Source organism: Acomys russatus, chromosome 3 (assembly GCF_903995435.1).
Source record: "Acomys russatus chromosome 3, mAcoRus1.1, whole genome shotgun sequence".
Taxonomy (NCBI): domain Eukaryota; kingdom Metazoa; phylum Chordata; class Mammalia; order Rodentia; family Muridae; genus Acomys; species Acomys russatus.
In genome coordinates, this window is record NC_067139.1 from 78,395,826 (window position 1) to 78,422,782 (window position 26,957).

At 45.4% G+C, this 26,957-nt stretch overlaps 1 protein-coding gene across 1 annotated transcript in view; it reads left to right on the forward strand.

Moving 5' to 3' along the window:
- Positions 1 to 26,957, forward strand: part of LOC127186725 (E3 ubiquitin-protein ligase pellino homolog 2) — a 136,048-nt gene that overhangs the window by 28,734 nt on the left and 80,357 nt on the right. The window contains exon 2 of the mRNA XM_051142964.1: positions 18,276 to 18,405. Within this exon, the coding sequence (XP_050998921.1) occupies positions 18,276 to 18,405 (130 nt within the window). The remainder of the gene's footprint in view (positions 1 to 18,275; positions 18,406 to 26,957) is intronic.

Sequence of the window (26,957 nt, forward strand, 5' to 3'; positions counted from 1 at the left end):
GTTCAGCCCAGATCTCGTCACTCCACAGTCCAATCCCTGAACATTTTAGGCTCCCTCACAGTCTCACTCCTGTAGCCATGGCTTACAGTCTCCCTGTTCCTGCCCCTCCTTTCTCACTCAGCTCATCCTGCACGGTACCGCTGTACCAGAGACAGGCTTCCTCATAGATGCACTGGCCTTCTCACATGTTCCCATCTCTGTGGCTTCTGGGTCTTTGCAGATCCTGACCTTACTGGGCGGGGGACTTGCCCCTCCCCAGCCCTATCTACTCCATCTTTCCAGGACTTTGTGTAGGTGCCCAGCTCCTCGAACCAGCTCAGACACTGTCCACCTGCTGGTTTTCTTCCTGAGTTCCCATGTGACTTTGGTCCCAAGTGCAGTCTCAGTGAGTTAGACCTGTGCTCTGAGCAGCAGTGTGACCCTGGCGTCTAGCCAAGCGCTCAGCACCAAACATCCATGCGCAGGGTTCCCCTAGTGGCAAGGGAAGAGGAGTCAGCCTAGCAGTCTGGGAGTGTAGATGTTCCTGAGAGACGATTAGCCTGACTGTCTGGGGAAACCTGGGCCCAGAGGAGGGTAGAAGGCAGACGTGAGTGTGTGTGGTGTAGTCAGTTACCCAGACCGTCCCCAGGGATGCTGCCTCCTTAAGAGTACTTGTTTTAGTTATCAAAAAACTTTTACTCCTGCCGGGAAGATACAGACTGGCACCTCACCCAAATCCTTTGTGATAGGTTTTAAGCCTCAGGCTCCTTCTGTGAAGACAGACATTGAATAAGAGTTGTAATCACTTTGAAATTAAAGTAGCGAAGGTGGATGCCATTGTATCTTTTTTGTTTTAGATCTCTACTAGGTGATGAAAAGTGAGGGTTGGGCTCTGCCTCCCTTCCCGCAGCTCTGAACCCTGGAATCTACAAGGTGCAGTCTGCTGGTTGTCTTTTTTCCTCTACAACTTGCTACGTGTAATTACTTATAAAGTATGTTACAAAAACAAAAACAACAGCAGCCAGAAAGCCTGGCTGAGGGGGTCTGGAGGTGCAGAAAGACACAAGGGGTGCATTTCACATTTCATCAAGTCATTCTTTGGTTTTATCAGTTGATTTTTTTCCTTCCTCTTATTCCCCCCCCCCCACTCCTCCCTCTCATTTTCCCCCTCATACGCCCCTCTCTCTCCCTCTCTCCCTCCCTTCCTGTCTCTCTCTGTCTCTCTGTCTGTCTCCCCCCCCCCCCCCGCCCCCCGTCTCTTTCCCTGTCTCTCTTGTACTTTTGGGTCTTTTGAGCACAGCTGTGACTTACTGACCACCAGGAGGCCTGCCACCTCAGATCACACTTGGATCATCTTCAGTGCAATATCTGTGTGATATGTGGAGATATGTTTCTAAAACACTGTATATATTATGATCTTGTTTTGGTCTCTTGATAATATAAATATTTTCTGTTTTATTCTTCTTACTATTAAAGGATATTTAATATCTTATTCCCAGTTTAGAACGTGCATTTGTCCTCCCTCTTCTCTTTTTGGTCGTGGTGTAGAATGGACATCCTGCGTCCCTGTAATCTATCACACTGATTAGTGGCCTTTCCAGAACTTTAGGATAGACAAGGAGGCCTGGACAACACAGTCTTCTCTGGCTTGCTTGCCTGTTACCTTCCTTCTCCAGGTCCTTTCGTCCTATAGTCTGAGAAAACTGATTCAGACTTACCGATAAAAGACCGAGGTCTAAAGGCACAAAATGATTCTGCCTTTTGAACGTAAGAGCTTAGAACAAGAGCTTCAATCAGTTTTGTCATGCTTGAAACTGGAATTCAGACAGAAGGAATGAAAAATGAGATCGCAGGTTAAGGAAGCATCGTTTTGAAGAGTAATGTCTTCCCCACAAACCCTGGTCTCAGACGTGTCTCTGTCAACTCTTGAGCACATGCACAGGTGCCACAGCGTGTGGGGCCCTGGCCAAGCAGTCCCTCTGACTTCGCCCTGCACCTGTGACCTTGCTGCTCCTCAGCTGTCTCCCAGTGCACACCCTTGGCCTGTGCTTGCCCCATGCATGGTTTGCTGCTCCCTGGCCTCAGGTGCTTTGGCCTTGATACTTGATTAGTGCATTGAGACCTGTTCAGGGACAGCAGTCTACATGAAGTCCACATTTCTCACAGTCATACTTCCTGAACACGCCAACTCTTTTGGTTATTACCACCACTGGTAGATCCTTCTGCTGAGCTAAGACTTGGAGGCAGCGTGCTCGTTCCATCCCAGCTCCGCGACTTGACAGAGTAGCAGCACGTGTCTGAGCGACCTAACATGTCTTGGTGGTGTCCCTCCTCCATAGGTTCCTTATGAGGAGTCAGTGAGTAAATACAGGTAGACTGTGCTTAGAAGATTGTCAGGTATTTCTCTCTGGACCTAAGTGGGTAGCGACGTTTTACTAAGAAGCAGATTATTAGAAAACATTGCAGGTACAAATGAGGCAGTGATTCCCACAGGACACTGGAGTGATGCAGGAGGCTTCTGCAGATGTTTCCTCTGGTGGAGCGGCTCGAAGCTGCACAGTCCAGGACTCTGGAATCCAGACCCAGAGCCCTTGAGTGTTGAGATCCCCAGAGAGCTGGTGTTGCAGAAACTGTCCTGTCTCCATCCTCTGGGAGGAGCGAGGAGGTAGGAGTTAGGCACAGCACAACCAGCCTGTCTCTTGTTTTCACAGTCTCACAACTGTGTAGAGCACAGGCAGGTGGCTCTCCAGCCTGTCCTGTTTCCTGAGGTCACTTGGTAGCCACAGTTAATTTTAGGTTTCAGGAACTTAGATTCCACCTAAGCCTACCCATTAGAGATCTGCCTGCCTCTGGTGTCCAAGTGCTGGGGTTAAAGGTTCTTGTCTATGGGTTTGATTTCTCCAGTACTCTTTTCTTCCATCACTGTAGTTTGCCATCAGCATACCAAAGAAGTAAATTATGAGAGACTTCTGTCTGTAATTACATTCGTTTATAAAATTAATTCTTTACATTTTTAATATTTTGCTTTTATTTACGTATGCATGTGCCTACGAAGAGGGTGTCGACTCACCTGGAGTTGAGTTGTGATGGTTGTGAGACCTTGATCGGTGCCAGAAACCAAACTTGGTTCCTCTGAAAGAGAAGAAAGTTCTCTTAACGACTGAGACATCAGTGTAGTCGCTAACGTTAGTTCTCATTGACAATGTACTTGGGGAAAGATGACCATATAGTGTCCTTCACAGATTGAAACCCATTTCCCATCACCGTTAATTTGCAAGTGTGTGCTAATGGGAATGAACGTAGGCATTATGCAAGTCCAGAAATTTCTGACTTCTGCTTTTCCCTCAGGCCACCGTCCTTGTCTCATAAGAGCATGCTAGACTTTATGCTGTATGCTACACACTGACCGAGGCAGTTCCTAACCTTGCCATGGGAGCATTGCTCTCTGAGTGAGTGGTGCATGCCATGATGGCAGGTCAGTGGGACAGGTGACTCTGGGATTCTGCATGCACTGTGTTACAAGTGCTGGTGGCGGGAGTGGAGCACTGTGAGAAAGGCGATAGAAGAAATGCCTTGCTGAGTGTAGTTAATTTCAAATGAACTGTTTTGGCTTCCTGATTTGTTACTGAGCAGCGCTGACTTCTATCACATGTGATTCATACAAACGGCCAATGCTGTAAAGTGTCGCAGTTCCTGTGCCTGCGAGTTCAGGTAACTACAATGATCAACACCCTGTTAATGCAGGAAGAGAGCAGGAAGGCTGTGGGAGGAGAGAGACGCAAGTTCCGCATGCCTGATTGGAGTGATAGGAATACATTTCTAATTTTAGGAATTAAGACAGAAAAAAAAAATTCAAGTTAAAAACTTTCCCAAAGTATGTCTTTAATTAGTTTTGTATTTTGCATACAATTATATAATTAAAAATTTGATTACAGTTCTAGGTACAAGAATGAAGCATATCCATGTCAGTAGCCTCTCTGGTAAAAACAAGGAAGTGTTTTTATTTAAAAAGAAAGTACAAGAGTAATACATACAGAGTTAGTTTTTTGTTGTTGTTGCTTTTTTTTTTTTTTAGCCTAACAGCTTCAGCGAACATAGTCTATGTCTAAGATGGAGGCTGCATCACTATGCCTCTGGAGCTACTCAGCTTTCCTGTGTGTCATGGGTAGTCTGTGTGATTATGAGAATGGCCACTTAGCAATACGTATCCACTGTGCCATCCTACTGAGTATATATTTAAGCTTCCCATCCCATGGGTTGAATTCACATCTGAGCCCTGTTTCAGTTATGAATAGAACATTGCTATGCTACTGGAGGGTAAAACAACCTTACTGGTATATATGTATATAAAATTTAATTCTGAGTTAAAGAAATAGAGTCAAATGTAGACACCTAAAAAAGAAGAATATAAGTAAAAATTAAATCAAACAATTGTAACAATTGCTCTTAATATCTTGGTATGTTTCTTTTGCTTTTTTGTCCTATGTATATTAAACATTTTTAGTATGAAATAAGATATCACATACACATTTTTATATTTAGTTTTCACACTCTTGTTTCATTGTCACTAAGAACTTGTAAGTATTTCATTATGTAGAATTATATAAATTGATCCATTATTATTGAACATTTCTGTCATTTGCTGGCTTTTGCCATTACAAGTAGTAATATAGCTAATATATTTGTGCGTAAAACTTGACTTTCAGTTCAAAGTTACTGTCCCTGGGATGGAGCTCTCCAATTAGAATTTCTAGGTCAAAGTGCATGAGCATTTAGAAGGGTGCGGCTATGTCCTGCTAAAGCCGTTTTCTGGAGGAATTGCACCAATTAATATTTCACCAGAGGCTTCGTAGGGTAAAGTGTCATTTGAACAAAGCTTGGTATGATTGGCAAACAGTGCATTTCAAAATTTACAGTAAGGTTGAAGATTTGAAAAATATGCATCTACTTAGCATTGCTACTGTGTGAGTTGTCCTTGGCCTTTTTTCTGTTGTATTTCTCTACGAATGTCTGTGTCTTTATCTTTAAAGAAGAAATTAGCCATTAAAGATGCTGTGCTGTCCAAATTGTTGCCAATATTTCTCTAGATTTGTTGAGTGTAAGTTTATAATTCTTGATATGTAGAAATTTCAAACTTTAGCCAGGCGTGGTGGCACACACTTGGGAGGCACACACACAGGAGGATCCTTGTGAGTTCCAGGACAGCCTGGTCTACAAAGCGAGTCCAGGACAGCCAGGGCAAAAACAAACAAACAAACAAACAAACAAACAACAACAACAACAAAAACCCAAACCAGAGAAACCTGTCTTGAAAAAAAGAAATTGCAAATTTTATATATTAAGTGACACCAATCCTTACTGTTATGTTTATGAAGATATTTCTGATTCACAAATAAGATGAATAATGAAGTTTTTTCCTTTAAACTTTGTGACTGTTCATATTTACTTCTTGAAGAGTTGTATGATAGCATTTTTAACGAATTTGTTTTCTTTCCAAGAATCTCCAGAAGGACTGATGGAGTCTGATTTCTCAGTGAAAACTGGTTGGTTCTTCATTATGTTCTTGCTTACCCAAGGGTGTACCGCTGCAGGGTCCCTTCTGTTTGGTAGTTTTGTCCACCCTAATCAATCCACTGCCGTCATTTTGACAGCAGCAGCACTAGCTGTGTTTCTTCTTACAGCTGTCTGTAGCTCACATATCGATTTCAGGTTTATTGATCAGGCCAGAACTTTTATAACTATTGAGTAAAAAAATAATGGAGATCCATGTTTTTCGCCTATGCTTTTTAATCAAAATGCTTTTACTGTTTTATCTTCAAATACCCATGTGAGAAAGTATTATTTTAAGCTCTTAAAACCAACCTGGCACTCTGTTTTATCAGTGCCTGTTTGGCGTCTGCAGGGTCTGTTTGGAAGTTGTTTGCAAGATGAAGTTTTGTGGGTGAATCACAGTTTGTTAGTAACTTACGTCGTAAATTCCGAAGTGTGTCTCTAGAGGAAATGCGTCAGCTCAAAGCAAAAAAGTATTTTTGATGCCAGAGTATTTTTTTCCTCAAAAGGCAGTAGAACATTTTCTTAATCACTAGTTGGGGTGTGTGGGTGGGTAGGGGTGTGTGTGGGTGGGGGTGTGTGGGGTGGGGGTGTGTGTGGGTGGGGTGTGTAAGAGTGGGGTGTGAGGTTGGGGTGTGGGGTGGGGGTGTGTGGGGTGGGCGTGTGTGGGGTGGGCGTGTGTGGGGGTGGGGTGTGTGGGGTGGGGGTGTGTGGGGTGGGGGTGTGTGTGGGTGGGGTGTGTAAGGGTGGGGTGTGAGGTTGGGGTGTGTGGGGATGGGGTGTGTGGGGGTGGGGTGTGTGTGGGGTGGGCGTGTGTGGGGGTGGGGTGTGTGTGGGGTGGGCGTGTGTGGGGGTGGGGTGTGGGGTCGGGGTGTGTGTGGGTGGGGTGTGGGGGTGGGGTGTGGGGGGTTGGGGTGTAGGTGGGTGTGTGGGGGTGGGTTGTGTGGGGGTGGGTAAAGCAGAGAGATGAAGTTTGAGAATGTGTTCTGGCCCTGGCATTATTTCAAGGATCTTGAGTGTGTTCAAAACCTATCAAGGATATACTTGAAGTGTGGGACTTGGGATTCTACACTGTTTGGCCATGTGACCTTAATGACCCCTTTACTTGATATGCCAGTGAATGTATGCAAATGCTGTCTTGTCGACCTCATACATGGTAGCCATCTTGTGCACGGGCCACTGGGCTGATAGGCTGTGGCTAGGGCGACAAACTATTTTTAATTTGCACTTGACTTTAAACAGAAACTTTAATAGCTCCATAAGGCTAATGTCTGCCATATTAAACAGTGCAGATCTAGATGGTGCACTCAAAGATCACTTATAGTTTGTGAACCCTGACTGTGACTGCACATTTCTGTTATCTCCCTGTGTTTCAGGACTTTATACATGGAGCGATTGCGGGTGGGGAGGATCTTGGGTGTGCTCCAGTTCTTGAATAATTGATAACATTGTCTCTCCATTAAGATCACGTGGTCATTTAAGGATGCTATTTGCTAATCGACAAGGTGATGTGTGTATATATTTTCAGGGTGGCCATGAACCCCTTTCCTTTTGAAGCCAGTGGGCTAGTGACTGAGAGCACATTGACTTCTGGGCAGCATGCTTCTGTGGCACCGAAGAGTTGACTGTGGCAAGTGCCACTTACTACTCAGAGGCCCAGGAGCCATTTTGTGTTATTGACCTTCCTTATCTGCTCTTACGCAGTAAAGATGCGTGTTTAAAAAGTGTTTTTTATTTTTGAGACTGACTCTAGGTGGTCCTGTGGTTCAGCTATTATAGGAGCGGTCAGGGGAAAAGGAGTGATCCCTGTGGCAGTGACGGGTATGCTGGGAAGCCATGCATCATGTTGCTCTCGGAGGCTCACTCAGACTTTACTATTTGACACAATCGTGTTGTCTCTAAAAATTTTGTCATGAATAATTTAGCGAAGGTAAAATATTTTACAACAAACTGCAATAGCAACTAAAGCCTTTCTGCAGCAGATGATGGCTAATGCATAAACTCAGGACCAGTCAAAGTGCAGAGAGTTCGTGACTGAGGAGGGGGAGGAGGTAGAAAGAAAGTGTAAGCCAGAGGTAAGGAACCCTTTTGCATATTAGTAGTATTCAGAGCTTCTGCATGCTGTGGCTTGTTTGTATCTGTGAGACTCTAAAAACTGTCTGCATGTGGACTCACTGGAGTTTAAGGACATTGGTGTGGCTTGTTTGGGAGTAGGAAGAGACAGGCCATGACACTTTAAACAAGAGAAAAGAGATGGAAGTGACTTCCAGTGCTGCGGGATGGGGCTGGTGCAGAGGGCATTCCAGTGCTTGCCTCTAGTTCTGGCTTAGTGCTCAGAAGCTTTGGGCCAGTGACTGGGTTTCTTTTTAGTGTTAAGCTTTGGGTTTTGAAGCATGCCGTAGCTTAATGCAGATTTTAATCTGCATTACGGCCTATGCTGGTTAAATAATAACACTTTCTTCAGAGGGAGATGGAGATGCTCATTTCTAGAGACTTCTTACGGAGGTAGGAGGTAGGGTTTATGTGTAAACTGATTTTAAAGACTCAATTCTCTGCCAAGTAATAGGTAATTTTGTTTTAACTCTTTTGTGACTGTGTTTGATTAGGAGAGATTAAAATCATTGCATGCACACATTAATTAGTTTAAGGGACAGAATTTAATGGACATGCTTTATTGAAAAAATTGAATACATCACCATCCTCTTATTGTATACATTTTGACATCCCATTTTCTTTTAACTAGCTTTAGAGGGAATAGATTTAAAATTATTTCTGATTTCTGATTTCCTTATGCATAAAAGTTTGAAAAGATACTTAGTGTATATATCTGGCTCCAAGTCTTTTAAGTACTAAAGAGGCTACTTAGTTACCTTGCCTCTGAGATGCAGAAGTCAGCAAAGTATTGCATGTGCTACTTAACAAACCAGCTTTAAACAACAGTTGCTTCCTACCAGCCTGCAGGAGGCTCAAGGAGACTGGGTGAGGCTCTGATGGGGTAACTCTGTTTCTTACTACATCCATGAGATTTTTTTTTCTTTACTTATAGCTTCCATTTAATTCTTTGAGAATTTCATATAATGTATTTTGATTGTATTCGCCCTCAGCCTCTCCCCTGAGCTCCCTCTGATCTGCACACACCTTGGTACCTCACCTCCCGCATGCTTTGTCGTCTTTAAAACAAAAGCAAAACCCATCAGCTCCAGTTTGTGCTGTCCATCTACTTGTTCCTGTGGGACATCCACTAGAGGGTAGTTGACCTGCCAGGTGACACACCCTCAAACCTAACTCCATCTTACAGACTCTCCCCACTGCCCACAACTCCTTGGTTCTGGCTGGGATCAGGCTCATAAACCCCTCTGCACTGCATAGAAGGCTGACTGGCTTTATTGTGTGCAGCCAACCACAGCTGCCGTGCATTCCTGAGCGCAGTGGTTTTGTCACACCTGGAAGCTGCTGTTTTGCTCCGGTATTCTCTGTCCTCTGGTTCACACAGTCTTTCTACCCCTTCCAGATGGTCCTGAGTCTTGAGGAGGGCTTGTGGCAACAGTTGTCCCGTTAGTGGACTTCGCTGGTGTGGCCTGAGATACGCACTGAAAACTGGTAGAGCTCAACAAATGTAGAGGGCAGTTTGGTAACTATGTCTGAAGGGATCAGTATTGGTTCAGGAGTCCAAATCCTCAGCACAAAGGAGATAGAGGGTGTGAGGGAGAATGAGAAGGGAGCAAGGGAGACGGGAAAGGGGTATTTGTCGGAGAGCAGGACAAAAGACTGCCTCTTCATAGAGAGGAGACAGAAATGGTGAGTTATAAAGGTAAAAGGGGAAATCTCCTGTTAGGATGAGGTGTTTAATTTTAATTGGGCAAGTTAATCACATGAGCCAAAGAGGGCTTTTTATTGCTGGACTTTTAATACTTTGATAGCTGGGCCTTAGAAGTCAGCCTTGGGAAGAGGAAATGGCCAAATAAGGGAGTAGAGCTTGGGGGCTAGCTTCAGGAATGTAATCTAATGGTTTTTAGCAAGGTGGAGGGAACAGGGGAGAAGGGCCAGGCCTGCCGGAGTGTTTGCCATGCTTGAGCTGTGCAGAGTCCCTTCCATGTCCATATGCAGAACAACCCTGGGCTGTGAGTACTCCGGCCATGTTTGGTGTCTTGTTTTTGGTAAGATTTACAGTACCACATATGTTTTTCTCTTATGGAGAGTCCAATCAGAAAACCCAATCCGAAAGTGGTTGGTTAACCCCATAACACTAATACCAGTGGGCCTATCTCTATACAGTAGTAACTAATTGCAGTTCACAGAGTTCACAACTGGGTAAGACTTTCAGTTATCCTCTCCCCAGTTCTAATACTGTCAGAGCTGGCCAACAAACAGGAAGCTTTGTGATGAGCACCAGCTTGGTTTCTCCATGTCCTGTGGCCAGCGTGTGCAGCATCTTCAGCAGTAGGGTCTTACCATCAAGTTCTGTGGGCAGCTGGGGACAATGGCAGTAGCCTGCATTGTGTGGAGTCTCCAGGACAGGTCTGACCAGCAACTTGAGGGACGTGCCTCACACCTGATACTGGCCTCTTTACTTGTCAAAATATGGGGGTACGCATAGGCACTGTGTAGGATAACTCCAATTAAAATACTACATGAACATGCAGACACACGTTGCATGTTTCTACATGGCGTTTTCAAACATCCTTATAATAAGTTATTCTGTACTTATTACCCCTGAGCCCCCCTCCTCTGCACTTCATCCCTCTCCCCCACTTAACCCTCCCACCCCACTAGCTTTCTCCTTCATGTCACCCATGTCCTACTCTGTATCCACAAGACTTGGCGTCCCTCCAGGTACCTCATCCTCCCTGGCTCGGGAGGCCAGCTGGCTGTGTTCCTGTTGTTTAGAGAGAGGTCCCCAAAGACCATTTCACCAGCAAGCCCATTTCCAACCTCTGCTTGTCTCAGTTTTGTTCATGGCACACATTGAAGGGAACAGGTCCTCCTGTGGCGTGACCCACGTGAGGGGTGAGCTGGGCTCTAGTGTTAGCAGGCGTAGGCCCCGCATCCAGGGTGGGAGAAAGAATCGGGACCAGGGTTTTAGTCTGTCACCTATGGTTTATATTATATCTGATTGTCTTCATTTTGGTGGTGAGAGGCCAAGTCAAAATAGATAAATGTCAAAGTGATGAAAAAGGAATGCGTGGGGTTTAATGTCTTAAAAATTATCAGAGAATACGGGAATGAATTGAATACGTAGAAGGCATTAATCCAGAAACAAGACTTAACGTTAAATCATCACAGGATCTCAAACTACAGGAATCGATGTGGTAAGTCCACCTTTTGCTACATCTTATTTCTTGCTTAGTGTAGCATTTTTGTTCTTTTAGAAATACAAAAACGACTACAGGACTAATTAGAAATGTCTGCAGCAGAGTAACAGTCCCTGACATGAAGCAGCTAGATACCTTAGCTGGAGATGATTCCGCTTGTTGGCCCCAGAGGTAGAGTAGTCTGAAAGAAACAGTGTTTGAACAGAGAGAGGGGGAGGGAAGGAAGGAGGGATATACAGAGACACCCCCCCCCCCATTCCTGGCTCTTTGCCTATCTTCTTCAGGTGTCCTAAAACATCTTTTCTTAAAAATTAAACTTTAGTACAGTAAAGACAAAAACGGCTTTGCTTGGTTCCATGACAGCATTGATATGAAATGAGGAAAACCTCAACAGGTAAAGTGGTGACTGTCAGGGAACACGCACTGTTCTCTCTCGGGACTATCTGGTCTGCCTTGTTGTTTAGGTGCACTGGGTTTTCTTCGCACACTTTTTTTGGTAGCTTTCTTGGAGGAAGAAATAGAGGAAGTTTGACCTTCGAGAATCAATAAGAATTGAGTGAAAGCAAGAAAGAGCAGAGTGCTTGCCCAGTGGTCAGCACGGGTGTGGTGCTAATGAGGCTGAGGTGAGGAGGCTGACCTAGCGAAGCACACTGGACGGAACCCTCCCTTCCGGGTTGGGAGCTGAAGTGTAGGGCTCTGTGGGGGCGTGTGGGAGACTATAAGTCGAGCCAGCATCCAGGCCTCTCTCAGTCACACCAAGCTTTTGACACAGAGGAGTGTTGACCTTGTAGGTGTGCCCACCTGCGAAGGGCAGGTAAAAATCAGCTGAAAGTGCACCTAGGATTGTGTTCTTGTCATTGGAGTGAGGGGCTTCGTGAGGCAGAACTAGACACCAAGCAAAGGGTGACCTGCAGCATCACTATCCTGTCTACACTGCTGTGAAAAGTTGGTTACCACCTGTCAACCATCATGGCCGTATGAATCAAATAAATGTTCCAACCCATGCTTCCTCTTAGATAGGACGCACAGGGTGCCAGTGCTAGAGCTGGATGGATGCCTCCTGTGTCCACCCTGAGTGGGAACGCTTGAGAACTGCTCTTTGAATCACGTTGGTAATTTGTAGTTGAGGGTGCAGTTCTGCTAGGTTGAACTCCCAGCTTAAGAAAAAGAGGTAGGCCACTGTTCTTGCCTCACAATCCTTAGATGGTCCTCAGTGTGCCCAGACTCATATGGTGGCTGTTGAGTGAGCCTTTCCTCTGTGCAAGGCTACGATGTAGATGTGAAGGGAGGAATGCAGAGAAGGAAGTGCTCAGAAAATAGCCACCTTCCAAATGGCGAAGGAAGAAGACGACCCTGATGTGTGCTGTCACACAGGTCTGTTGTCGAAGATGCTGGAGCAGCATGTGTGGGACATGGCAGTGCGTTAGCCTCAAAGACACCAGAGCAGCATCACGATGCTGGTGCTGATGCAGATGCTGATGCGAAGTATACCATTGGAGGTCTGGGGCCCCATCAGTGGTACATAATGTACTTAGCATTAGTGTAGTCCAGGGCTCCCCCAGCACTAAAAGGTGAAACAGGAGAAAGTGGACACAGTCACACTCTTGATTTCTTTTTTATTTTTTTCCTATTTTTTTCTTTTATTAGCACTTACAAGCTTGTTGTTACTTTGACAACCTTTTCCACCTGACTCAGTCTATCAAGGCTCGTGTGTCTTGGCCCCTTGGATCCATCCGTCAGCCTGACATATCCCATGAACTTACCTGATAGGTTTTGGGGGGAAATGTGTGTATATATATCTCACATTTAGTGCTTTTTGAATAGCTCCATGGAGCAGGGACCATTTCCAAGGAGAAACTGACTTGGAAATCTTCTAACACCTGAAAACTTCCCAGAATGAGCAGGTGTTTACAGAGCTGGAGCTGGCTACCTTCAGAGGGAGTGGATGTCATGGGGATCGTAGCATTACTGCTCTGGGCTAAAACCCAATCTGCTGCCTACGAGACCCTCGTGTGCAGTCCTGCTTGTGCGTACAGAGATAGTGTGTCTCTGGGCTTTACAGTTCGTTAGGACAGAGGACTCCCATCATCAGCACACTAAATTAAATTATAAGGGGACCTAGACCATCATGGTTTGCATGCAGTGCCGGGCACCTGTGTTCATATGTAACCAAACACGTGAACTGTGGAGCACACACATTTCTCCAGTCGCAGCAGTACATTCCATGTGTGGGAGCTCCTCAGCGCAGGTGCCACATCGTACGGGTTTGTCAGAGCCAGTTCCTTGCTTGCCAGCCTCTTATTGCTTAGGGTCACATCCTGTTTATCTTCAGTTACAGTAGCTGCTTGTGATTTATTGGTGGAAGAGACAGGTGTTATTTTGAAAGGAAGGCTGAGCCATCAGTCTGTAACGAAAACCCTGGCCATCTCTGGAATATGACCGTTGGATGCCGATGATGCCAGTGTCGTTGGTGTTGGCGCCCACAGCTCTTCTACTCAACACCGGTGCTTCTCTAGGAGCTCACTGCGCTGTGGTGACTCCAGGACAGGAGCTCTGAGCACCACTTCCTTCTCTCTATGCTGTTTTCCCCCTAAGGACTTTTTCTTTTTTGACAACTGAATGTTTTAGGTGCCAAGCGTTGTTTTAAGATGGTGTCACCATGTTGTATGTCAAGAAAAGCTTTGAACTGCTAACTTGTCATTGATGTTGGCAGGAAAGCCTGCAATTTGGAGTTGGACAGGACTGGATGTGGCTTTGGGTTCTGCCTGACCTTTCCTACCTGTGAAAGTCTCTGTTTTTTTTTTTCCCATTTTTACTTTTTACTGGTCCAAGAGCAGTGCCACTGTTTCAGGGCTTTGTGGCAGAAAGTAAGAGCACAGGAAATGGTACTGATGGGAATTGGTATATGCACTCTATATTGTAAACCAATGAATCCCTTTAATACTTGGGTAGATTCCCCCCCCCCAGGAATTTTCATTTATGTTTTGCAAATTCAAGATAAGTTTGCTACAAAGACAAGCTGTTTGCTCTGCATCTTTAGAGTTTTTGATGACTCGTCAACTAAGTGAATAAATAGATCCTTAAAAACACCCTCGGACTCCTTTTTAAATGTGGAGCTTGAGAAGCACCTTGTGGGCTCAAACTGGAGCACCCCGTTCAGCAGCAGAAGCGCATGAGTCAGCAGCACCCAGACAGTTTATTTCTATAGATTCACTGTGAAAGGCTTGCCAGGCAGAGGGCATTCTGACCTTCTTTTGTGAGCAGTGTCTTTCTGCCTCTACAAGCAGAATTTGGCCTTTGTGCACGTGGGCCTACCATACCAAAGATGTTCTACTCACCTAACCGGGCCTCTCTGGTGCACTGTGCCGGGTGCCTCAATTTCCCAAAACCCACAGTCCTCTCGGGGGTGGGATGGGCGGAGGGAGTAGGACCAGATGGGGGTAGAGAGGGGAGGATAGCCATCAGGAGAAGGCGGTAGTTGGGGACTTGCAATCAATTGGGCATCAACATAAAGACTGTGAGCCGTGGAGAACATGAGCAGCCATTCTAAAGCATCGAGCCTCAGCCGCGGCTGCAGCAGCTCAGACTTCTCAGGGCCCCAGGCGGAATCACCTGTTCTGCATCTTGTTGGCAAGTAAGTCATAAGCCAGGACAACCAACCCTCATTTAGGGAAGAGGAGCTCAGACTCCACTTCTCAGTGGGGTGGTGATGAGGGATTTGTGACCCTCTTTAAATCACCAGTCCCAGTTCCTTACACAAGTGCCTGTGAGAGACCTTGAAGAGGAAAGGGTGGAGGACATTGGTTATCCATGATGGAGTCAGCATATGATGGGTCTGGGAAGCCGCTGTGGGCGTCTTGGTACACAGTGCTCTTTTAGGATTATGCTGCTCGGAGGGTGGGAGCTAAAGCTGAAGCTCAGGGAGGCATGGGGTCGGGGAGGCATTTGCCTCTTTTGTTGAGTTAGTGAAGACGGTGAGGTTGCCAGTGGCCTGGTCGGTCTCTTCCAGATCACGATGGTGCCTTTTTGTTCACATGTCCCATTGACCTTGTTAGCTACTCATGGAGTATCTGCCTCCTGGGTTGGCCCTTCTGCCCACGCCTAAGGGTGGTTTCCTGCAGTGGCTTTCATTCGTAGGCACCACCTCAGCTTTCTTTTTGTCCCCACTCTGTACCTTTTTCTTGATGAGCCTTCTTGCTCATTCTCTTGATTTCCACTAATGCTGCACAGCAAAGGCCCCCAGACACATGACAGCTGTCCTCTGCCTGTGCTGTCTGGTGCTCATTTTCAAAGCTCCCTCACCCCGCCCAGGTCAGAACCTCTGGTTCTCCTTCCTCTGTCTGTACTGTGGAGTCGTTCCGAGTTTTCCTCCTATACAAGCACAGCCCGTGGAGCACTGCATCGGTGTGGACCTGGAGCCCACTGCCATGCTGCCCTAGAACCTCTGGGGGGTAGTGTTCCATATTCATCTAGGACTCCCTAGGGACACTGACTTGGATATCACCTCCAGACAGTGCCAAACCTTCTTTACCTTGCCCTAGCCTGTTTCCACCACTTTGATTTGATCCAGCTTGTGGAATTTTTTCTGGGCTCATACAACAAAACGAGCACCTATTCTGGCAGCTCCAGGGGAGAGCCTTCCTTGTTTCTTTCAACTCTCCCTGGCTCCAGGCATTCCTTAGAGTGTGCGTGTATAACACTGGGCTCCCCCTCCATCCTCAACGTGGTGTCTCCCTCTGTTTCTGAGTGCCTCTTGGGTCCTTGTCCTTAGAGTTAACTCCCACCAACAATTCAACCTGACTTCATCTTGAGAGCTGTCACCTTCTTCTGAAAGGCCGAGTCACAGGCCCTGGGATGTGCACATATCCTGTTTTGGGGGGTGGGCACCATCTGTCCACTGCCTGCCCCCTCTGGCAAGGATGATGCTCTCCACTGCTCATGCTAGTCCATCCTGTACCTGATTACTTCCTACGACCTTTCACACTAACTGAGCAAATCCCACCAGACTCCCTGTTCTCCTTAGGGTAAGAAACCAAGCTGCTTGTCCTGGAGTGCCCTGCGTTATAATCTCACACAGCCCGTTTCCCCCACCCTCCCACAACCTGAACTCCTCTGGCACTTAGAACTTGGGAAGCCCTCAGCCCTCCTTGCTGTGTGTGTGCTCCATGTTCTGGCTTGGGTCCAAGACAGTTCCAGAGTGTCTTCCCTGCTCTGTGCGCTGCTGCTAGTGCCTCTTGTCCCATGTGTTTATCACACAGCTGTATCTTTCACTTCTTCTTCTGGATAGAGCGCCCTGTGAAGGCAGGAAGCTGGTTTCCATCGTTGTAGCTCTAGTACCGCCACTGTAAATACTGAGTGAATGGCTTAGGAGCTTAATCTAATTACAAACTTGTCTCGTCCTTACGTCGCTTTTCCATCGCTGTTTTATTTCCAATGGTGTTTTTCACCTGTCACTGTCTAGATACATCAAGTAGCAGTCTGTACATGCACTGGGTTATTTGTTTAACCTACAATATCTGTGCATCTGTGCACAGACACAGGCGATTTAAATTAAATTGTTTCTGCATGTGTTGGCATTTCTGACTCCTTCCCTTCGTGCTGGGTATGGCTTTGAGGCTGTAAAAAAGAATCTCATGAATAAGTGTTAGAATACATCTGAACCAATAAAAGCCCGTACGGATTCTGTTTCCCTTCACTTTTTGCCTTAGCTAGAACGTGACATTCCCACAGCTCTGTGTTTATGCGGCTCAGGCCACCCACAGAAAACGGTTAGTTGTCCCTTGTCCCAGTTTTATATGCCCTAGGATGAGGATGTTGTTGACCAGATTGGACCAGATGTAAGGTGGGAGGGGGACAGGGAAACATGCTGGGGCAGCAGCTTCCCAGAGCAGGGAGTCGTGCTGAGTCTCCCCTGTGAGGGGAGGGGCGAGTTTTGGAGAAGGGGGATGCAGTTAGAGCTGGGAGCTGTGCTGTGCCTGTGGCACAGTTCCCAGGCTGGGTTCCCCTGACTGGGAAGAGTGTGTGCCTGAGGAAAGCGGATGACACAGGAAGCCTTGACAGGGCTTGGAGGTTACAGCAGGGAAAATGCTCCTCCAAGTTGTTAACTGTCTCGGCCTTGATTGGTTCACATGCTTCCTTTAATATAGGCTACTGGTCCTGAGTTCAGGGGCATCAAATATCTTCACATGAATCCATGGCGTTTGTGTACTCATGAGCACTTGATAATAGTGATTGTAGATTTATGCAAAATGTATGTTTTCCTGATCTTGCCTCAGGGAAAAAAAGGAGGTGTAAAACTTGAAACCAATCATTTATTTAGTCTAGAGACATCGGTAGGTAGCTGGCATTTCCTTGTGATGGGCGGGCATGGCACAATACAGATAACTTGGATGGTGATGTAGAACCCTTGTCTGGTAGAGCTATTGGCTCAGCTCTTACCTATGCACCCAGAGCCCTTTCTTCCAACTTGTGCAGTTCCTAGGGGCCTCATCTTGCACCACACCACACCTCTCCTGTACAGAGCGGGAGAAGCTGATGGTAGCCATCAGTCTGCTAGATAAGACACTCAAAGTGGGAACAGGCCGTCAGCTCCATGGCCCTTCTCTCTGGTGTTCTCAGAGGACCTTTTAGCAGCTGTGTTTATCCTGGTACATTTTGTATGATTCCCTTTCACTTCTTCTCTCGGAAGGAGGCTCTCCCATGGTCTGGCCAAGGGTCCTAGTCAGACCCACATGGCTGCCTGGGAAGCTGCCTGAGACAGCCTGAGATCAGAAGTTAATCCCTGGTTAGCACATGCAGTTGAAACCAAACTGCCAGCTGTAATCCAGAATCTCTTGAAACTCTGGCATTAGCTAAATATAAACAGTCTATCTCAAGACCTGTTGACTTCCCAAGTTTTTTTAGAGTGGGGTAAAACTCATGTATAATTTGTGTAAGTTATTTTTGTTTGTTTGTTTGTTTGTTTTCTGTTAACCTAGCAGTATAGGTTTCAAACAAATGAGAATGCATATAGCGTTCAAAACTTTTAAGAAAGAAATAACTAGATCTGGTCTCATTGCGAATGCAGATCTTACAGAGAGCAATAGCATGATCTGAGAGTAAGAGACAAAGGTTAGTTAGCATTCTCTTTCCTAACTAGTTCCTTTAAAATATTCCTCACATGTTTTTCTGAGGTCTGTTAGAATGGCGCTAGCTGAGTCAAGCCAGAGTTTGTATGGCCTCTGCACAATAATCATTGGCTTATTTAAACCCTGGTCTCTTCAGAAAAAGATTTGAAGAGCCTGTCTTTATAGGATAAGAAACCTATAATCACTTGTCCATCACTTTTAGATGAAGTCTGTGGAAGTGATCTGGGTAGCAGCTTTGCAGCCGTTCCTCTTCTCCTCTTACACTAAACTCACAAACAACTGAGTGCTTTTGTCTCCTCTGCTTTAGGTACAATGGTGCTTTACCTAACGGTGACAGGGGCAGGAGGAAAAGCAGATTTGCCCTCTATAAGCGGACCAAGGCCAACGGCGTCAAACCCAGCACAATCCATGTGGTCTCCACACCACAGGCATCCAAGGTAGGTGGCTGTGGAAATGGTTATGTGTGTATTTCTAGTCAGCTGTTGACTCCTCTGCTCTTGTTTTCCTTATACGACAGAGCTTTGCAGGCCAGTGCGGCTGGAGAATGTTTGTGAAGAGCTGCGCTATGCGCTGTGCTGTGCTGTGTGCTGTGCTGTGCTCTGTGCTGTGCTCTGTGCTGCTGTGCTGTGCTCTGTGCTGTGTGCTGTGCTCTGTGCTGTGCTGTGCTGTGCGCTGTGCTGTGTGCTGTGCTCTGTGCTGTGCTCTGTGCTCTGTGCTGTGCTCTGTGCTGTGTGCTGTGCTGTGTGCTGTGCTGTGCGCTGCGCTGTGCGCTGTGATGTGTTGCCCTTGACCCTCTAGGCGCCCACAGCATCCTCTTCCCTCTCCCCATTGCTAATGCTCAAATATATCTGGAGACATTGCAGGCTGGCTGGTGGGGAGGGCTGGGCCAAGGACACCTGAAGAAGGCAGCTAACGTTCATCAAGTTGCCATTGTGTTTGACAGCTACACGATGCTTTTTACCTTACAGAAGTTCTGTATTAAATCTGGGCATAAACTTCACAAAGATCCATTATTTTCCGTCTGTCTCTTGAGCTCAGCGTGTTTTTACATTGTCTGCGTGTTACTTGGACTTGAACTTGCATGATTAATATGATGTGAAGTACACAGGTCTAAGTGATGCGGGCTTTTCCCGTATTATCTCTTAAGTTTGTGGTGGGTTGAATAAGAGTAACGCCCTTAGGCTCATGTATTTGAACTTGGCCCCCAGTTGGTGGAACTGCTTGCGAAGGATTAGGAGGTGTGGCCTCATTGGAGGAGGTGTGTCATGGGGTAGGGTGGGCTTTGAGGTTTCCAAAGCCCATGCCGCTCCCGTTCTCTCTCTCTCTGCCTGCTGCCTATGGATGAGGATGTAAAGCTCTCAGCTACTGCCCCTGTGTAATGTCTTTCTGCTTCCTACTATGATGCTCATGTACAATTGTAAGCAAACCCCCAATTGCATTTTTATGTGTTACCTTGGTCAGTTGCTTTGGTCCTGGTGTCCATCTCTTCACAGCAATAAAACAGTAACTAAGACAGAGTTTGAAGTAAACAAAATGTTAATTTAAAAAGGATTAAATCATATATTCCCTGATATATAAGCAAGAGAAAGACCCTGAGTTCCCAGCCTAGTGGCAAGCTATTGCACTTACCTATGGCACATTTTACATATTACACATATGACAAATTTTCCTTCAATAAAATCAATTTTTTGCTATATAAAATACTTGCCTTTTCTATACAGTATTAGTGTGTGATATTTTCTTGTTGGGTTACCAGATGTGTTTGTGATTATGGCTTTGAACAACCTGGACAAACCAAACACTGATTCTGTTTTCACTGGACGCAAGCCTTTAGAGAACATGACCCTTCCCTGGAGTCCAGTGTGGTGTCTGTACCCAGCAGTAACTGGTCAGCCCAATACTTTGATGTGAAGAAGCAGTGCCATGGAGAGAATCTGATAGAATGTGCCAGTTCAGATGGTCTGCTAATAAACAAGAAAACACTAAGTACCAAGGAGACAGGAAAGATAAATGTGGAATGAGCATCATGTTTGGCTACAGAAAGAATCTGAATGGTGTGAGAGAAAATGACATTTTATAAGTAGATCTAGGTTTGATAGAATCTGAAGAAAGGAAGAGACAAGAAGTCCTGGGGAGGTCAAGGACACGAGAAACGTTTTATAGTCTTTATTAGTTCCTTTTTCTTTCTTTTTTTTTTTTTTTTTTTCCTCTTTTTAATCCCAACAAGATACCTGACAAGCCAACTTGCTCTGACTCTATTTCAGGAGATGCCAGTTCATAGTGGCAGTGAAGGCACAGTGGCCAAGTGGCTCAGTCCCTGGAGTGGCTAGATCTCGCAGCACTTAACCTTTTTACTTTATGGTGAATCAGGAAGCAGAGGTGGTGCTGGGAACAAGGCTGAGCAATAGGACTGTCTCCAGTTGACTCCCAACCAGCTATGCCTCCCGTCCAAGATTCTGCAGGCTCCTTAAACAGCACCATCTACTGGGGATGAAGTGCAGAAGCTTGTGCAGGACATGTCGAAGTAGTCAGTGAAAAAAGGAAAGCAAGACAAATGTTTCAGAGAATGTGCCAACTGCGAGAAATATTCCTGTAGTATCAATACAGTCCAATGTATAGCCATTGACACTTGTCTTCCCTCTCTTGTTTTGAATCTACACTATTCATTACTTTCTTTTTTCCCCAACATAATGTTTTTATTGATTCTTTGGGAATTTCACATCACATACCCATTATTTCCTTTTTAAATCGGGAGTTTTATGTTAGTAGAATGGCTGACAAAAGCTACAGAAAGCTGGGCCTGTGCCGTGGGGATAGAGTACTTGCCTAGAGTGTAATCGTGGTGATAGAGTACTTGCCTAGAGTGTACATAGGGTACTGAGTTTGGTCCCTAGCAAAACGCATGCATGCACTCTGTGATGAGATTGTAGCTATGGGATATACGGGCTGAGTGGCTCTTTTCTTTTTCTTTCCCCACCGCTTACTGCCCATTTTAGCTTTTATTATTTTACCTTTATGCTTAGATTCTGCTTCAAGATATTTAAATCATATATCTCAAAGTAGTTGTCCAAGTGTGCGTTTAAATGTATCAACCACAGAACTAAGAATTGGGCACATTAGGTCTCTACCTCTTTGTAATCTGGAAAAAAGTATTTTCTCAGAGCCTTGGGATGCTCATTTGCAAACTAAGCAAGTTGACAATAACAGGAGCCATAATGTATTCTGGTTATGAGCAAATTCTGGCTAAAAAAAATAGGAAGGAAAAAACTAGAGAAATCATGATAGAAAGGGTAGAAGAATCTAAACCAGGGAAAAGTTGAGCAATCCAGTGTTGAGAGAGGAGAGTGCAAGTCCCAAGGGAAATTATTAACATGGCTGTTCCTTCACTAGGTACCGACTTCAATGCAGCCATCCCATGTCCCTACTAAAGGAGAGAATATGGTAGGCTGAGCCTGGCCTCACCATGGCCAAGGCAAATAGAGAGACCAGGGACCTTTATCTTAATTTATTAGGTATGTGTGGGGCGTGGGGGGACTTGGGGTGCTACCAGTGGCCTATTGTGGTCTTTCTCATCTTTATACTGTGGTGTCTAGGGCCTAGTACCTAGTAAACACAGAATGTTGTTTGTACTGTGAATAGGGACTAAATCAGTTTTCTACCATCCAGGGACCTGGACCTCAGTCACAAGCTCCACCTTTCTGGGGCCTCTCAGATGCACCTCCTTGTCTGTGTGACAGCGCCATTCTTTCTGCTGCATTTGCTCTGTTGGCCCTTTCTGCTTCTGAGTTCCATTCAGTTGTGAGCAGTCTCTCTGCACTTATATATTTAACTGAATCTAGAAGCCAGTAGGCTTTGGGGGACAGGCAGTATTGGGGAGGTGAACTCCCAGCTCGTAATGCGCCCTTATTACTCTTTCCATGGCATGACTTTCTTCTGCTGCCGTTCCTGTCTTCTCTGTTGACATTACTGACTTACCTTGTCCCTGCTCCCTGCTTCCCATGGTGACCTGTCCGTTCCTTGTCAGTGACCCTCCTGACACCCCTGTGCCTCTGCTTGGGGGCAGAACAAAGTTACCTCCTTGCCAGTGGTAAAGGCAGCGGGAGAGAGGGCCTCTTAGTCATCCATGAATGTCAGCATCTAAGCTGAGGGAGATTCTGGTGGCAAGCCCATGCTATTGTGTAATCTCTGTTTGTATAGCCTTCATTTGTGTACATATTTGTTCTTGGAATAATACAGGTATTCTCTGATTATATAACGTACTTAGAAAGTATCAAAAGTCTTGTTTTACTTTTGGCAGATCTGTTACATAGGCATAAAACCTCATAATTTATTCACCCATTCATTTATTCAACAAATATTTATCCAGCACCTTCCACGCCCAGGCATCATGCCAGGTATTGGATAGACTGCCTCGAACAAACACATCAGCATGGAGCTAATCGGTCAATGTAGGCAAACAGTGGAAGCTTGTTTGAATGCATACCCAACTGTGCATTGTGAGAAGCTTTGAGAGGAAAGAGACACAAATGTGGACCAGAGAGGCAGGGAAGGGTCTCTGAGTCAGGGTGTATGAGCCTCCAGCTGATGGGAAATGTTAGGGGTGAGCTGACCAGGGGAGCAAAGAGCTCAGGGGCTAGCTGGAGGATTTGACTTTTTCTGAATGGGAAGCCCTGGCAAGTGTTGAGCTGAGAGAATGGCATGCTGTAACTGGGACTTCACATGCTGTGGGGAGACCAGTGTACTATTGTTCCTCCGGCAGGCAGCATGCTGGAAGTGATGGTGCCAGCAGCTGATAAGGGACCGTTTACCAGCTGCATGCTAAGTTTAGCAGCACTGCTATGGTAAACTCCACCATAGTTTTTCCTTTCTTGGATTATGGTTTATAGAAATCTCCTTTTGGGGAGTATTTTCACTTTCCATCAGTAACTGAAAATCACTTTTTTCCCCAGTGTATTTCATAATGGAAAATATTAGCAGTGTTTGATGATTTAGAGCAAGATTAAATCTCATTAATGTGATTGCATGTCCAGGCTCACTTCTTCGTCTGTCTTTGCCCTCTTTTCATCTATGAGAAAGTACGGCTGAGTACCTTAGGAAGATGTTTACTTGTCTCAGCTGTGCTGAGTAGTATTGCACCAGCATCCTGCCTGTCTCGGTGTGCTGGGGTTGTAGAAGGGGAGCAGGTCAAGTGCTGTCAGGCATGTGCCAGGGAGGAAATGGAACAGATATCCTCGAACTGTTCTTTACAGCTCTGGTTCTTACAGGAGCTTGCCCAGTCTCTTGAGACCTCACCTATGCTGTAAGATCAGCACTCGCTTATCCTGAGGGTGGTGTCCGGATGGCCTCTCTCTACAGATGCGCCACCACTCAACACTGCTAGACCAGGAACCAAGCTGCCAGCGCGGAGCCTTTGGGAACAGACCGCGTGCAAACGGCAGCAGTGTGTTTGAGATGGTGTAGCTCTCATGGCTGGTGCACCTGCATCCCTGCGGCACTCTGTGAGTGTCACAGTAGTTGTGGGAAGTGGTCAGCGGATGCAGTGCTCAGTGTTAGCGCATTAGCTTGAGCTAATTTGCAGGATTCAGTGAGGTCCACATTTGAGGCGTGTGTCTTGGTGGTACTGGAAAGCAGAGCTGGACTCTTTGCTTTGGGAGACAACTCCAGTTCATGTCTGCTGACCTCTCACTGCTGAGTCTGTAAAATATTTTGGCTTCACACAGTTTTGATTTTGGTTTCTTTTATTGTCACTGTATTATAATTCTTCAGTTAGCAGTGTGGGGTGTTAGGCTTGTTTGCTTGCTTTGTTTTTTGGTGAGACATGGTATGATGTGTAGTCCAGGTTAGCCCCAAACTCACTGTCCCCCTGCCTCAGCCACCTGAGTACAGGTTCGAGTCACCACACTCTTATTCTGCATTTAATATTTTTAAGTTCAAGAATTAATGAAATTATTATTAGTGATAATTAATGAAGTATTTTGTCATCATCCAGACAATGGTGTTTTGATAAGGCTTTTCCAGTTAGGTGCTGTAAGTGTAAATATTCTAAATCTGTTAAGAGAAAAAAATGAAATAATAAACCACAGAGCTGAATATGTCTTGATTCTCTGCCGGATACAACCCTAAAACAAATCACTTCATTTCTAGAGTGAGAAGCCACTTCAGTGAAAATGTGAGCACGTCAGCTTCTAAAGGTTAAAGTGTCAATTTGCGAACACTCTTTATTACTGAGTGTGGGCACACAAAGACTCGGGTCTGAGAGGTTCCAGCGTGCCACGCAGTTCAGATGGTTCCCTCGCAGAGTACCAGGACTTCCAAATAGTTCATGTAGAAATGGATCATGTCAGTTTACATTCACGGTCCTGGTTGCTACAAAACATGTCTGCTGAGATGAAAAAACACTTTTTGGGAAACATGTAAAATCAAAGCAGTAAAAGTTGAGCCATCAACGATGAAGCTGCAGCCATTTCACATAGAGGTGTAATAATTTACTTAAAATGCAATATCAAAGACTTAGATGATGGCACAGTGGCTTGGCTCATTTCATGGAGCCGGAAGGAGTGACGTCGAAATGTATTAAACTTTACTGCGGTCCTCAAGAAGAATGGTTTCTGGGGGTCACGCTTACAGGAAGCCCTTATGGACTTCGCACAGATGATGCAGGAGCTGGGGAGAAGAGCCTGAGGTCACTGCTGTCTCCTGGGGTTTTGCTGTGCCTGGAGGACTTGTAAGATAAACCAAGGGAGCCTGGTACCATTTTATGTTGAGAGACTGACTTGCTACTTTACATCAACTAAACACTAGAGTTAAATAGCATTCTGAAGACCCCGGGGGTTGCAGTACTGAGGTAATCGAGGCTCAGTGTGTGGCTTATATAAACCTCGCTGGGGTGGCCTGTGAAGGCTTGAAGAGGCACTGGTGTGAGGGAGCAGTAAGCCAGTTAGTTCTTAGGGGTCAGGCCTGTGTGTGGTGGCAATCTGCTGGATGTGAAGTTTTTCTTTGTTTTTAGGAGTAAGAATTTGTAATTGTTAACATGGAGAGATTTAGTCGACGCGTGATTGATGACAGAACACGTATGAAGCCAAGTAGAGGAGAGTGTGGTAGGGAGTCAGGATATATTAGAGATTTAAAAAAGAAACAGAAGTAAGAATTCCAGGAGAAAATAATAATCTAACAAATTATATGAGACTGAACTATATCGACTACAAATATGACTAATGCATTAACTTTTAATAGTATCTTTTAAATTCACTGACTCCTAGAATTTGACCAGTTGCTGTTCTCAGAATACTATAGAGTGAAAGTAAAAACCACATCTAATTAGTAATTTCCATGGCTGAGGTGATGGTAGAAATAGCAGGTGTGAAAATCTCAGTGTGGTTAGAACAAGGGCAGGCGTGTTGCCTGTGTATCGCTGAGCAGAAGGGGCCGTGAGCGGCTCCTCCGGCACCTGCAGGGTCCTCCTGTGGAGGGCTCACTCGCTGCTTCCTTCAACTAACTAAGCAGTCCTAGCTCAGACATTGAGCTCCGTGTGTAAATGCTTCAAAGAAAGGATCATGCTAACAGTTTCTAACAAGCAACAGATGGCTTGGAAATTAGTGTGACGACTTGAATGCTTGATGCCGTAGCCTGCCATGCTTGAGTATAGTTTCATAGTATGAATGCTAGGAAGTACATGGGAATGTTTTTAAATATTTAAAGCCAGCTTCACTTAGGGTTTTAGGATTTGGAACAGCATACTCCCTGACCAGCGCTCCTCTGCACACTTTTGTGGGTCTTTCAAATAGGCTTTAATATAATGTATAATATATTTTAAATTAAAACTGCAAGTCTGATTCGTGATTCCTACAGAATACTTCCAAAAAGGTGACGGCTGGTTCAGAATGTTGGGATTTTCCTAGTTTCAGCAGTTAAAGTGTTTGGCACTAATATTTTTTTGTGTGCTCTAACACTTGTTTCAGTATATTTGCAAGTGCTGACAACTGTGTGTGTGACTCTGCTCTGCTATATGGTGTGAATCGAAGAACTCACACTTTCAAATAAAAGAGACATTCTCTGGTGCAATAGTCGCCTCATCTATGCTCAAGGGGCCTGCGTCTTAGTCTGTGGGACTGGCAACTATATTGCCTTCATGGCAAAGGAAGCCTGCAGGTAAACTAAGGCAGGAACTTTAAGAGGGATTGTCATGGTTACCCAGATGGCCCAGTGTAATCACAAGGACCCTTAACAAGAGGGAGGGAGGGCTTGGTGAATGACTTAGGGAGAGATGAGGGCAGAGGCACAACAGGGACTTTGAGGTAGAGAAAGGACCGTAAGTCTAGGGGCGCCTGCATCCTCTAGAAGCTAGGGACCAACCTGTCAGCCAGCAAGCAAACCAGAACTCCAGCCTTACCATCCTGGGGACTGCAGTGAGCCCAAATGTCCTGGAAATAGTCTCCCCTGGAACTTGCTTGCTCCTTAGCGTCTGCCTGGTGTGATTCTGGCTGAGGATCCAGCGTGTCAGCTGGATACCAGTGGACGGATCTACAAGAAAATTTCACTGATTTTAGCTGCAGAGGCCTTTGGTGATTTGTTACAGCAGCAGGAAGAAACTTACACGTTCTGTTCCATGGGAAATTAAATCCAAGATGCCTGTGTTTGCGATAAGTTCTTAGTCTTGTATTAGAGGAAACAATGATACTGAGAAAAGATGACAGAACTGAGGGGAGAGCAACAGTTTTAGGCCAAGAGTATTAAAACAGGAGATCTTGATTCAAGCATTTGGCATCTTTAATTATCACTGTAATTATCTACATTACATATATATAATAATTATAATTTTGACTCAGAGCATATATTTGTTGGAAAAATAATTTGTGTTTGTCATTAAAGCAAAGTTTTATTGGCTTGTTTTAACATATCGATGTCAGAGAATGTTTTTTATCTATAATTATGCTTTTAATCAAACTTGCTTGAATTATGACCCATTTAGTCACTTGCAACCCTCTTTTTG